General features: G+C 42.8%; 1 protein-coding gene across 9 annotated transcripts in view; it reads left to right on the top strand.

The window, feature by feature from the left end:
* Positions 1–14508, top strand: part of PHF21A (PHD finger protein 21A) — a 135053-nt gene extending 120545 nt beyond the window's left edge. For all 9 annotated transcript variants that reach the window (XM_085062453.1, XM_085062452.1, XM_085062449.1 and 6 more), the window contains 5 exons: positions 1275–1430; positions 3065–3140; positions 3471–3574; positions 5469–11531; positions 11568–14508. In XM_085062453.1, the coding sequence (XP_084918579.1) occupies positions 1275–1430; positions 3065–3140; positions 3471–3574; positions 5469–5723 (591 nt within the window). In that variant the 3' untranslated portion in view covers positions 5724–11531; positions 11568–14508. The remainder of the gene's footprint in view (positions 1–1274; positions 1431–3064; positions 3141–3470; positions 3575–5468; positions 11532–11567) is intronic.
* The last annotated feature ends 205 nt before the right edge of the window (positions 14509–14713 follow it).

The following is a 14713-nucleotide window of genomic DNA, read 5'->3' as shown; positions in this document are numbered from 1 at the left end:
CTGCCACCTTAATTTGTGAGTGCATGGCCAAATCTGCTATCCCTCCAAATTGATAAAACTTGTTTGCAGATGTGAAGAGATGATCTGCACATCTCTTTCCAAAATGAAATCTTGCATACACTGGTATTTCATACAGGGAAATATGTACCCACAGTTCTGCTCAAGTCACACATCTTACAATTGCAATCCTACAGATCTGGGATGTGTGTGTGAAAATTCCTTGTAAGTCAGTGACAGGTGTGTATTTCAGATACCAGATGGGGCCTTGAATATGTGGAGTTACCAGGGCAGAGGGCTGGGGTGCCCCTTGCTTCCTCTTTGAATGCCGAGCCACTTTCCTGTCGTGCCTCTTCGTTTAAATATCTGAAAACCAAATCAAAACAGGAGAAAAGAGAGAGAAGAAAAAGCAACTAAAATGATCCTACTTTTTTGGGATATTAATGGCTGTAGAAAAGAATTCTCTCTGATGGTAATGCAATACTAACTAAATCTAGTTGTTTTAAAAGACACAGCCAGTTATGTTTTCAGTTTTTTCTTGTAAAAAAATGTTAGAAAATCTCTCTTGGTACTCTTTTGTCCTGCCTCTCAGTCTATGTTAGTGATAAAAGTCCATTCTCTGTAAAGAATGAGAAAGTTTTGAGTCACAACTGTTTTGGTGCAACTTGAGGTAGCCCAAGTGAAGTAAAAAGAGTTGTCTCTGAACATAATTCATTCTATTCTTTTTCATTTAGAAGCGTAACACCTTTTCCATATGGTTTCATTATTAAAGGTGACCTAAATATTTGACAGTGTTCTTTTAAGTCACTCAGTTGGGGTTTCTTACATACTATTACTGGCAAGAGACAGCCTCATCAGCATTCCTGGAGTAGAGTTGGGCTTACATCCAAAAGTCAGGAGGGTTAGGCAAGTGGGTAGCTCATTGCTTCAGGCAAATAAAAAGATCAGGGTAAAGAGGGAATCTTAAAGAAGAAAGGATGTGGGGTAGCAGTTGTTAAGAGGAGCTATGGTAATAAGTGTTTGCTGTACCATTTTGCCTTGGGAAGACAGAGGGAGTGTTTGGGAGGGCAGGTGTCCGCATTTCTGACATCCAGCGTGGTTTTCCTGTTTCACTGTCTAGAAGGGTCTTAACCTTTTGAAATCCCCTTAGAAATAGTTTGTGTTGTAAACTTTGAATTCAACTAAGTTGTAGATGTCAAAAGCCAAAGTTCACTTTTTACCCACTTGCTCTCTCTCTCATTTTTTCTCACCCACACTGTTTCCCCTCAATTTTCTAGGGTGATATCCATGAGGATTTTTGCAGCGTTTGCAGAAAAAGCGGGCAGTTGCTGATGTGTGACACATGTTCACGTGTTTATCACCTGGACTGCCTGGACCCGCCTCTGAAAACCATTCCCAAGGGCATGTGGATCTGTCCCAAATGTCAAGACCAGGTAGTGTTTGACAGATGGGGAGTTATGTACAATGCATTGTGAAGATTTTTTGATTTTTAAGAAAATAACCAGATTGTTTGGGTGACTTAGACCAAGACAGCCTGACACTGAACAAATCTGTTTGATGTGCAGTAAGGCTTGTGTGAATTTAATCTAATTATTATCTCTGTTGGAATGTGTCCAAATACAAAACTGTCAGGTCTTGCTTCCAAATTTGGGGTCCTTATTTGTTACCCTTATGTTTTTACTCTTTTTCTTGACGAAAGTATGCAGACTTTTGGGAAAGATTATCTACAACCCCTAGAAATTCTGCTTTTCATCTTAAGCTCGTTGTTTCTTCAAAAGTTATTAGTATGTTCTTCTGGACAAATAAATAAAACATTTGCACAAGCCTACCTCAATAGATAGAGGAAATATAAGCCCCTGTTTGCTTATATAAATCAAACATCGGAAAGGTTGTCTTCAGTGATCTCTTTAATAATATCATCCAGCATCAGTATAATGAGTATAGGTGAACAGTTTGGTGGTTCTTCCTTCCAGATCCCACTCTGAAAATGCACAATTGAAGTGAGCAGGTTATATTTTAATATTTTGTTTATAATTACATTGAGATTACAAGATGAAGAAGTAAATAAATGTATTCCTAACCCTTCCGTGGAACTCCAGAAGTTGCAAAGGATTGCTGCCAATAGGCACTCTGAAGCTGTTAGTGTCCTGTCTAACGCAGCACATTGCTTAGTCACCCACATGGCCTTTGGCGAGCAAGGTGGTAATGTAAGAAAACAGCCTGACCTACAATGTGCTGCTCAGAAGAGTGAAAATGCAAAACTCAAGTGACGTGGTCAGCAGTTGCCAGAGAGGAGGGAGTATTATGACTTGGATACTCCTGTTCTTGCCTACTCTCACCTTTTCCCTCCTCTTATTTCTGTGATTTCTTCCAACAAAATCAGGGAGGAAATTTGAGTAACCTCGCTGTAAACTGACCAAGTCCTCTGTCTTCTGAGACATCACTCTGATCATGTACTAAAAATATGTATCTTTCCTCTTAAAGGTTGTTAGGAAGCAAAATGTAAGAAGGATCTGAAAGACATAAATGGTGCTTACCCTTATGAAGAGAGTTTGACAACTTTATTAAGATGATTCTGATAAGAAGGCATGATAGGACAGTTTCATGTTTTACTAGTCAGGAAGGGTGATGTTTCAATGTATGGTGTGGAGACTCAGCTGCAGCATGAAAACTTTTCTCCCAGAACAACTAAGATCAGCAATTTGTCTGAACCATGAAGTAATGTTTATGTCTCCTGGCAAGTTTTGAGTTCACATATATTATCCTTTCATTCCTCTTTTAAGTTGTTCGGTATCATTAGTAGGCTTTATTTGTGGCTATGGAGGAATTTAAGAAAATGCTGACATTTGTAAGAAATAGGCTTGCTTTGTGGGAGCCACAATACAGTTGTGAATAATTCCCTCTGTTAAATCTCAGATGAGGTCTATGAAGCTCCATGTTAACAGGGCTGAAGCTAATGATAGCCATGAAAGAAAATCCTCAGTCTTTCCCTGTTTCTCTCTCTCCTTTTTCCTTTCTCTGAGGTAGATTTTTTACCAGCTAAATCTCTATGAAAATTTTCTTTCAGATGCTAAAGAAAGAAGAAGCAATCCCATGGCCGGGAACCTTAGCAATTGTTCATTCATATATTGCATATAAAGCAGGTAAGAAAATGATGAACACTTTTCTTTCACTTTTAATAATGGAAGATGTTATTTTGGGAGTGGGATAGAATGGTACTTCCTTTACAAAAGGAAATTTTGTCATACAAGGGAGAATAACCTTAATCACAAGTAAAATGAAAATAGTCTAAAATATTTCTTAAGCTTGTCATGCTTGTATATGTAGGTAAAATTTTGGGGGTGATTCAGTGCACAGGTTGTTAAGAATTGATTTAAACATAATTCCCCTCCTTACATGAAGGAGTTTGTACCCTCTACCCACTGTTGTAGGAGAAATATTTTAAATATTCTGTTTCATACTCTGCTTTGCAGCAAAAGAAGAAGAAAAACAGAAACTACTTAAATGGAGTTCAGATTTAAAACAGGAAAGAGAACAACTAGAGCAGAAGGTCAAACAGCTCAGCAATTCTATAACAGTGAGTATTGTCCTCCCAAAAAAACCTTCCCCTGTGTTCTGGTGCCACAGTGCAGGGAGAAAACTATTATAGAGTGACTCCATATACTAGACCTGTCATACACTGGATTTACCGAGAATTGAGTGAACACTTCCCTTTTCTTTTTAGGACTTTGGGGAGTGGGAATGAAATAAAGGCCACATATACTTACATTGAGTCTCTTATACATGATCCATGCTGACCATGGATGTAGACGTATGGTGACAAATAATATCAGTGGGTGACAAAATGACTCAGAGTGTTTTTGTCTGTGGGCAGTAGTAGATTGAGTCAAATTCTCTATGGCTCACTTAAACAAGAATGGTTGGGCCTCTGTGTGTAGTGAGTGTTACAGCCTTGGTACACTGAAGTCACTTTCTGATGCAAAAGTGACTGTTTACCCCCGGCTGACACTCAGGTCCTTGATGTGTTGCCTTGGCAGTCAGCAGCTGGACACTGCACATGCCTCTGCATGGCGTTGACTAGACAATGCTATGCTTCAAACCAGACACTTTAGTTTGCACCTCAGTTTATGGCAGTAATTGGAACATATATATTAATTTGGTCACTCATCTGACTTTAATATGCAAATCAGTCTCTTGAGTTGCCAGTGTAAAGTTTGAGCACCTCACTTGTGCAGCCCTAGTCAGTATCACATAGTGAAAAATAGCAAAATCTGTGTGGCATCATCTGTAAGGCTGGATTCATAATTACAGAGATTTCTTTTTAGATACAGATGCACTTTCCAGGCTGCCTGTCTTTGCCTATTAGAGCAAAAGACCATGTTTACAGATGCCTCAGTGCTGACAATACAAATAAAATGACAGTGATGTGCTGGTTAGCAGTCCTGGGCACTGTCATCTTCTGGTTAGCAGTAGCTGGGTGTAACCTGAGCAGCACTAGACAACTAACACAGTTTCTCAGTGATGTACCCAGGCAGATGCAAGCCCTTAACATGAGGAATTGGCAGTGGGCAAGGAGAATGTTTATACTTACATTGGACCTGTCCAAAACAGGTACATAGGTCTAGATTTTTTAGTGTCATTATAAAGTGCATGTGAAAATAGAAGGCTAAAACCAACAATGTCTGGAGATCAGCATGGATAAAAGATTTAAAATTTATAGGAAGGTTGTCATCTCAGTATAAAGACCTGAATGTAACAGGCATAGCTACTGTTTCCTTGGTTTTGTGAGTTTCAAATATACATATAAGCAGTTTTTCACTCTTGAAACATCACTTGTGGGCTTTTCTTAAAGTTAGCTTATCCTGACTCTTAGCTGATGAGTTGGCTATGTTACTACCACTTCTAAGAGAAAGAAGTGGCCACAAAATAAGATTTTCAAGTGAAGAGGAGTTTGGTTTCCTTTTCAAGTGGCCTTTTACTTATTGAGAGAATGAAGTGATGTTCCTGCTAAAATATATGTGAAAGCAAAGGCTGTATCCCATTAATGGTTTGCACACACACTGTCAGCAGTCAGCTGCAGTGGGATGCCTGAGCTTGCAGATCTGAGCTAAAGAAATTTCAGTAATGCAATACTGATAGAAAAAACAGTAGGAACATACACTTGGAAGTTTTCCTTCAAAAGAAACACAAAAGGATGGAGCTGTCTCTGTTCATTTGCACGACACCTTGGAATGAAAGGGAGCCATACCAGGTGACAGCTATGTCTTGGCAATTTATTTCCTCAGCCTGTAAATATGAATTCTCCTATGAACACAGCCTAGAGACTCTTTTTCTTCTAGGCTGGAAAAGTGAAATTGCAGCTGCAATCTTTTCTGGGTACTTACATTTAAATCTGTGAACATCATATTCCTTCTCTTTCCTTCTTTCATTCATAAGCTCAAACTTATTACTGATTTTCTGTTTTGCTGCAGAAATGCATGGAAATGAAGAATACCATCCTTGCAAAACAGAAGGAGATGCACAGCTCCTTGGAGAAGGTAAAACAGCTGATCCGCCTCATCCAAGGCATCGACCTTTCAAAACCCATAAACTCTGAGGTCAATTCAGTAGCCATCTCCAACGGCATGGACTCCACTAACAATACTAATGCTGCCACCTCCACCTTAGCCCCCTCCCCTTCCCAGAGCTGCATGGTGAACTGTAACAAGGGCGATGAGACTAAATAACACAGTGAAGTTAAGAAGGAGCCAAGGGAGGTGGCGGCGAGGAGAAAGAGCAAAATAAAGAAACTCTAGAAAAGCAAAACTGGATTTCTTCTGGAAAGTGCAGAATTCTTTAGTTCTTTGGTTCCAGAGAGAGCGTGAAGATGCTTGTGCCAGGCGGCACCGGAGTTTGCCAATTGATCCTTCTTATTCTGTGTGTACATGCGAAGTTTGGATCATGTTACATGAATAGTGCCAGCTGGGGGTTCTTTGCCAGCACCATGCCAAGTGAAATAATATATTTACTCTCTCTATATTTTACACCAGTGTGTGCCTGCAGCAGCCTCCACAGCCACTATAGGTTTGTTTTTTTTGTTTTTGGTTTTTTTTTTTGTTTTTGTTTGGGGTGAGGAGCAGGGATAAGGGAGGAGAGCAGGTTTCAAGTTCCTATTTGCAGAACAGTTTGTTTAGCTAGGGGAAAACAAAAACAAGTCCAAAGAGCCTATAGGCTTTTCCTGTTTCTAAACTCTCAGTACTATTAAACCAAAAAACCAGAAATATAAATTATCAAATCCCAGTGCCCAGAAGGGACAAGTCTATCAAATAAGCAGTATTTACTATTGTTTAGACAGGAGATATACAAAAGGAAAGGAGATGGACTTTTCACTGAGTAACCAGCACACAGAATCATAGAATATGCTGAGTTTGAAGGGACCCATCAAGATCATCGTGTCCAACTCCTGGCCCTACACAGGATACCCCAAGAATCACACCATGTGCCTGAGAGCCTGTGGGTCCTTACACTCATCCAGAAAGTGTGTGTTGGGAACGGGAAAATAGAGGGCCAGAATCCAGGGTCAGCTTGGAGCATTGGATGGAGGTGTCCCAAGAGAAAATGTGCATCAATTACTTGAAAATGAGATTCCATCCCTTTTCTGTATTTATAAACAACAAAGGTATCCTGAACAAAGTAGCACATAACCCAGATGTGTGAACTCAACAGAGAAATGTCCTTTTCTTTCACTTCCTTTCTCTTCTTTTGGTAACAAGAACTAAATAAGGAATAGAAAAGCTGTTTTTCAGGCTGACAGTCTAATTAAAGAGGTAGATGGGACCTTGCATGGTATAGATTAGAAGTAATAGTGTCAGTGAGATACAGTGAGTCTTTGTGAGTCCTTGTGTCATCGTTTTGGGCACTGTTTTTTTATGCAAGGGCAAAATCTTTGTATCTGGGGGAAAAAAACCAACTTTTTTAAATTAAAAAGGAAAATAAAAGATATTGAGGTCTTCCTAGTGTTACTTAAAATAAGATCAAGGTAAGAAACATTGTAAAAAAATTACAAAAGTGCTATTTGTTTCCTAAACAAGTGATTTCTATTAAAAAGGTGTCAGAACTGGAGAAAATGCTGTGTACTTAGAATTTTTTAACACAGACTTTGCTTATTTATGATGACATTCTGCTGTGTTTGTGTTCTAAAATCCAATGGGACAGTTTCCATAGGTTATACCATACATCTATCTACTGGCTAAAGTCTAAAGAGAATCAAATCCTACAGTGCTGGATCTCACCCTGCCTGGAGAATCTGCCAGGCTTGTCTCTGCTGTTACCATCTCTCTCCCATTCTTCCATGTTTGTAACCCAGAGAAAAGCAGTTGGCAGTGTGCTTGTTTGAGGCTTTAATAGTTCTGTGATACAGACTGATTCAAGCTTGAGAATGAAAGACAGTGGGCTGGACTGAAGTCACCCTCTGTTATCTCGTCTTGTTTGAGAAGTTCATCTCTAATGTATAATCTCTTCACTATAGACATCAGAGCTTGCCTTGTGCTTCCTGATTGTGGGGTCTGGCTCAGTTTAGGGTGCTGATTCTGGTCATATTGAGTTGTGTCCCAGAGCTGTCTAGTTTCACTACTGCATATAAACATTTGGGCAAAGCCCAGTTTCCACTGGAAGTACTAGGAAAACTCTCTTTTCTTCCAGTGGGAGCAGAGTTGAGCCACTGCACATGCAAGGTGAGGCAGCATCCCTGGTGTGGTGGCCTGTGTTGGGTGGTGAGGCAGACCTGCTCGGCTGTTTATAGTGCAAGATAGAAAAGCTTTGCATTTCAAGAATGCATTTCTGAGCAAGTGAATACTCCAGACACTACATAGCCTGAGAGAGTTTCTTTGCTGCCCCAGCCAAGCGGGCATCTGTGGGGTTCTTGGAGCTGATTTCTTCCCTCTCCTTTAGGTTGCCCTTCTGCCTTCTAAGGACTTTTTATTCCTTCTGTAGGAGTGTGCACTATTTTCGGCTCTGAGCTCAGAACTGATATCCTGAGTTCTCGCATTTGTCTCAGTTGGGAAAGTGACTCTCACACGCACTTTCAGCTGAACCAGCGATAACCCCGACACTGTCTTTTGATGTTTGAGTTCTCTTCTGGAACTAGCAGAGTTGGAAGGATAAGTTAGCACAAGTGTCAGGGAGACAGCTGGGCAGACAGCGTCAAAATGGATCCTACTAAAAATGTCCTTCCATCAATCCAGTTACCAATGGGGTCATTACCACTGGGCAGCACTAGGCCAGCAAACCGTAGCATTTAAACAAAGGACTGTCTATTTCAAGGGTTGAAGAGAAAAACCAAACTGAGCATAAGCCTTCTATAGAATATGAGCCCTCAGCTAACAGCCAGATATTTTTGAACGTTTGTCTTTAGTTGAACACCTGGGTGATTCTTAACATCTTTTGAAGCATCAAGCATTCCTGGTAAGAGACCATCTCTGGGGATAGGTGTGCTGAGTCTTTGTGGTTCTCATGCTCTTATTTCTGTGTTAACTTGAGCTCTCTTGGAAGCACTGCACTATTTGGAGGTAGGAGACTATGCCTGGAGACTCAATAATCCTTCTGTTTTCTTTGCTGACTCAGGAGAGGGTGGAAGTGAAGTTCACTAGTAGCCATATTTAAATTTGAGCACAGTTAACCAGCCAGGAGATGTTAAAACAGCTTTTTTTACTGCTTTCCTGAGGTATCTGCTTGTCTCCAGAATCCCAGTAGATAAGTACAGACTTTTATATCCCTTTTCTTATAGCATTTGTGTTCCAGACTCTAAAAGGATGCCTTTAGTTAACCATTACTTGGGAGAAAAATGATCTTAGACTTTTTGATGCTGCATAGGTAGTTTTCTTTCTCTCTCACTGATCCTGTTCAGATACTTTTCTTCCTGTCTCTGCAACAGTATCAGCCAATAGGCAAGGAGCATTCCCAGGGCTGCACTGACACTGGCAATGATGCTGCTGTGTAGACAGCTGAAGTTACCTCTGCCCAATTGCCAGCAATATGGTGGAAGGGGAATTGGTGTTTGCTAAATACAGAGGATTTTTTTTTTTCCAAGCTGCTCTAAGAGGTTCCAATCAAGGGAAACATTTAAACTCTGTGACAGCTTAAAGTTCAAGCTTGTCTTTTGGGTTTGTATTGGTTTGGGGTTTTTCCTCATGTAATATTTGAGATACAATGAGTTTGTACTAAAACTTCTGCTCTTTGGGAAGCTGTCATGGTGGCTGTGGTTTTGCATTTCCAAACCACAACCAACTAATTCTTATGTCATTGCTTGTCATTGGTGGGAAACAAGTGGCTTTTAAATCTCTGTTATAAGGGAAGAGATGAGACCACAAAGGAATCTCTTATCAGAGATGGTCCTGGCTCTCAGCCCAGTGCTAAGGGCTCTGAGAAGTCACCCCACTCCTTTGCTCAGAAATAGAGCAAGGATTGCACAAGTTGTGTTTTCCCTTCTCCTTGCAATCTGTTTTTTAAACAGCTGGAAAGGTGTGTTGTGGTCAGAGTGGGAAAGTGAGCATGTGACCTGGCTAGAAGGATTAGTATCATCACTGGTGTTCTCATTGTCTTTGGCAGAGACAGCAGTGGGTTTAGTGGTGTACAAAATGCAGAGAAAGCAATACTTCTCGGGATGATTGGCAGGTAGGGCAAGTAGCATGGCTGATTCTTCCAAGGCATCTTGGCCAGGAGTTACCATGTTGGTAGGATGAACTAATGTTTTGCAGGAGCAAAACAGGGCTTTGTTCTATGTTGCAAGCAAGTTTCTGTCTGTGGGGATATGACTTAAAAGCCTGGAAGTTAAAAGAGGTGATAATTTTATGGGCAGATCTCTTGGTTTTGTTGTTGGCAGAAAAAGAATACTGCATTTTATCTTTCCTAGGCTTAAGAAAGCAAATCTGTATTCCAAATGTCTAAAAATGTGAAACCTAATTCTGACCTTCTTGGCTTCAAATCATCTTGCTTCCTGTACTGTTGCAGAACCCTGAAAAGCAGCATGGTCAGCATTCAGGAGAACCCAGAGTGAAATCTCCTTCTTAACCCCACCAAGCTGTGGCAGCCCACAATACAGGGAGTAAACTCTCAAATTTATTTCCCATGTGGATACAGAAAACAATTGTGAATTTGCAGTGCACGTTTCTCTCTCTTCTTTTCCTCATCTGGATTGCACCCACCCCTCTTTGCTTCTGAAGCACTAACTATGAATACATGCTTTTAATGAAATGTGTTTTTAAAATAACATATTAAGGCGTTAAACCAAAATTCACTCTTTTACTGAGGGCCTCAGTGAGCTGCTCAGATAACCACCAAAATACTGGTATTACACTTCCTTGTGGACCACTCCCCTTTGGGCAGAGTTCGTCATGTCTTGTTATAACTGTTTTGACCCTTCTTCACCTCCTATTGTCCTTCCTTGGAATTCTGGAGATCCAAAGCAAGTTCAGCTTTGCTGGATTACTGCAAAGAGTTTTCTGACAGGTAGGAGTCAGGAAATTGGAGAAAGAGGAAGATGTTTTGTTGTGCAGATAACTCATTTGGCGTTTAGGCTTGCCTGGCCAACAAACTACCTCAGCAAAGGCCATTTCCAAACACTATGGATTCTGCAGTTTCTGGCATTCAGAAGGCAAAAGGTCCAAAGAACCCTCCAGCAGCCAGCTAGGTACTGGTCTCTGAGGGCATGTGAGCAAACCTTCAGCGACATGTGGTTGGATCCTAGTTTTCAGTGGTCAGACCTGGAACAGGGAATGACCCAAAAATCAGATGGGATCAGGACAATGTGAGAGCTGCAGACGTCTTGTCTCCAGGTTATTGCTGTCTTACTCAGATCCTTCTTTAAGCCTCAGTCCTGTTTGTAACTCCTACAGAATGGAATGTAATACTTGAAAAATATGAGTCTCTCTATCCTTCACCCTTAGCACCCATTTCCCTCCCGTTTCTCTCTTATCTGGGACAAGAACTTTCTGCATTATTGTGTCTTGTATAGGCTGAGCACATAGTTGATCAAATTGCCAATAAAGAACATTATTTGCACCATGCACTGGTAAGCTTGGTAATTACAGACCCATGAAAAGGCAAACGCCTCTCCCAGAGGTTAATTTAAGATGTGGGCTTGTTTCAGAAAACCAAGATCTTACCTGTGTTAGAGTCCATCTGTATCCCTGTCAGTAAGACTAAAATATGAGTAGTGAATGGAAAAGAGGCTTGCCAGTGCTGTGGAAATCACTGTGCTGTGCAAGTCCCTGGAGTGTAACTCGTAAGAATAGCCAGGCCAGGGCTTCCCCTCTCCCCGGGCCAGAGGTAGATGTTGCAGGGGACAAATTAAAGGACAGAAGCCTCTTTGGAGTAGTGGTACAGGGCTGGAAATGGAAAGGAAGAGACAAAGCAGGAGCAGCAAAGGAAACAAAGATTACATGGGGTAAAGCAGAACAGAGAGAAAAAATACAGAAAGACATGAGGAGGGAAAGTGAGGGTAAGAAAAATCCAGGGGTGAAATAGGGCTCCATTCTGAGCAGACAGGTATTCCTGCAGTTACAGGAATACCTGTAACTAAAACACTGCAAGAGCGTTTTTGTTCTACTCAGTGGAAAGAGTAGAACAAAAACACTCTTTGTCCTACCTCAGTTTCTGGCATGGGTTAGTCTGTATTCCAAAAGGAGCAGGTGTGGTGGGAGAAAAGAGCTGCTTGGCTGCAGATAGAGAAGGAAGTAGGCACTCAGTCATCCCTAGCTCTGCTTCTGCTGCTGAGTGATCCCATCCTGATGAGAGCTTTATTCGACTTCCAAGCTATAACATGGGGATAAGGCAGATCAAGCAGACCTTGGGGCAGCCAGAGCCTACTCTAATCTGGACTACATAAATTAAATATTTTTTTTGGCTAGAAATGTTCCCAAAACTAGCTGAAGGTTCAGCTCTGCTGGTGTGATTGCGCCTTCCTTGTTCAGTCAGCTTAGCTGAAACCAGCATCAGCTCCCAGAGGTCCTGGGTTCTGTGTGAGTGAAGGAGACAATGTGAAGTAGGATGTGTGATTCAGGTACTTCTCAGCCACCTCTTGGAGCATCTGTGTGAGATTCCTGCTCTCTGGACTGTCACATCTGGCAGTTCTGTGCCAAAACCCCTCTGTGTAACAATGCCTCCCTGTTTTCTCAGGATCTGGTTTCTTTAGGGACACATGCAAAGGGGTGTTTCACTAGTGTAGCTAAACAGGGGCATGTGGTAAATGCAGTGTTGCCTGTGAGGAGCTGAGGGGCTGCCTCTAGGCTACATTGAGCAGCCAGACCATGGGGCACCCTCCTGGGAAAACAGCTGTCCCAGCTCTCCTGTGTAAGCAGGGATAAGCTCTGTGCCTGTTCTTCTTCACTCTGTAGTGTCCAAGCAGGTGTCAAAGGCCTCAGGTGGAGAAACTCAGCCCCATCCCTAGTTCTAGGAAGGAGGAGTACTTAAGGGCTTGCTTTATTATCAGGAGTGCCTGGGGAACTCAAAAGCCTTGTAAGCATGGCTCTGTCTGTTCTGGGTGGAGAGCAGACATGGAAAGGCAGCAGCAGCAGGGAGCAGAATTGATCAGCTCAGCATCAACTTTTATGTCTTTTTTCTTTTTCCTGTATTTACACTGGCAAATGTAAACCTCAACCAATTCCTGCCCTTTTGTCACCAGCCTTCTCTCATCTGTCTTGTTAGAAAACAAATGAAGTATTGTTGCCTTTGAGCTTCGAGAAAACATTTTTCTTAGTGAGCAACCAGAGCCTTGGGGGTATAGCTCACATGGGGAAGAAAGGCAGTGTCACAGTGCAGCTCCTGGGGCTGTGTTCAGTGGCCACCCTTGATTTTGGATCCCCAGTGTCAAGGTTTCATGCTGCAGCAGCACTGGGAAAATGCTGTGCATGTGCAAGGGCAGGGGCTCCCCTGGCTTGTTACCCAGGTGTTGGCCTCTCAGGTGGGGCATGCCAGAATTGCAGGGGGAGGGAAGGAGATTGCTCTGTGCCTCATGTTTCCCTCTGTAAGGCAGGTACTGGCAGTTCTGACTCTGGAAGAGCAGATTTCCATGGCTGCAGGCACTGGGGTAGGCACTGTTGAAAGAAGCTCTGTGCTGGGTGCAGCAGGAGGCTGCATGTTTCTGCTTGTTCTGGGCTAATGTGTAATTTATCATCGTCTCATATGTTTCTTTACTTAAATTATCACTGACATCAAAACAGTGACTGACTCTATACAGTGTCTTACCTGTCAGCTCTCCCTTCCAGAAGGTATGTTGTCTCTGAGTTGCTCCTGATGTCACATGTGACAGGCAGCCAAGACCCTCCTTAAGGAAAGTTTTTGCTTCTGCATAAGCCTCTGAGACTCAGGCAGCTTCCTGGCAGCCCCACACAAACAGAGGCAGCAGCAGTCATGTCCCACAAGCTGCTTCACTCCAATTACAGCTGCAGGGTCCCCCCCAAGTGCCATCTTACACTGTCAGAGGTGTCTTGGCTTCCTCTCACAGTCCCACAGAAGCAAAGCATGTGTTGCAAACTCCATTAAGCAAAGATTAAGAAAGGTAACAGCAGGAAGCAGGGGAGCCTGCTAGTGCCCATCTGTTCAGGTTCCTGTGAAAGAAGGAAACAACTTTGCTGTGTCCAGCAGTGGACACAGAGCGGTGGTGGTGAGCTGCTGCCGCCTGTGGCACTGGGGTGGCTGCCCATGCCGAGATTTCTTTACAGAGCCAACTGGCTCTACTCTGCAAACACCCACCATGTCCACAGCTGAGGGCAGGAGGGTTGTGAAGGCAGCTCTGCTTGTTTAGGAGAAATTACTCAGGCTTCAATCATGGCTTCATGTTCCTGCGATCACAGCGGCACCATCTCAGCAGATTCATTGATAGCACCACCCCACCTGTGTGCCGTGCTTCGTCCCATTCCCCTACTCCCACCCTGGCTTTTCACCCAAGACTGAGCTGTAAAGAGGGAGTCCTGGCATGGGCCTGGAGCAGGAGCTGACCCTGAAGGGCTCTGTGTCTGTGACCTGGTCCCTCCCCCAGCCTGGCTGATGTCTCCAGGTGATTTTAGTGAACAGCCCGCAGTTCTGCCAGTGCTGTCCCTGCAGCTACGAGCCTGGTGCTGCACGGGACAATGGCAACTTCTCTCCCAGCTGGGTTTCTTAACAGCAAAGCCATGGCTCTGTCCTCCAGGAGCCAGAGGCACCTGTGCTGCCCTCTTCCCCATCACTCTCCCATCCTTGCAGGCCCTGGTGTAAAATGCCCTTTCTGACTGGTACTGCTCTGTTGTCACAGAATCACACCATGAGAACACCCACTTGTGAACTGGTTTGGGTTTTTTAAATATCTCTATTTTTTTTAGCCTGATGCTCATAGTGATCTGCAGTATCTGCTGCCTTCAAGTTCCTTGTGGTTTCAGTTTTGGTACAAATGTGTTTAGATTTTAGCAAATTAAACTTGGGGGGAGGGGGTACAGAGCATCTGATCAATTTGTATTTATTTATTTTAACATTTTACTAAATAAAACACAGTAAAATCTCTTGTCTCCTTAGCTGTATGTACCAGGTGGGGACAGTGGGTCCCATAGGCACAAGGGGTGTAGCAGTGCCCACAACAAGACCCCAGCCCCAGAAGGGGTTTCTGAATGTGGCTCTGTGTGAGGGCTGTGCAACTCCAGCTCCTTTCCTTGGCAGGGAGAAGGGCACTACGTTAGGAGAAATGAATTTTAGTTCCAAAAAGGGCTGT

This window comes from Lichenostomus cassidix, chromosome 5 (genome assembly GCF_008360975.1).
Source record: "Lichenostomus cassidix isolate B80296 chromosome 5, HeHo_3.0, whole genome shotgun sequence".
In the NCBI taxonomy this organism is placed as follows: Eukaryota; Metazoa; Chordata; class Aves; order Passeriformes; family Meliphagidae; genus Lichenostomus; species Lichenostomus cassidix.
Note: the sequence above shows the minus strand (reverse complement) of the source record. Positions and strands in the feature narration are given on the sequence as shown.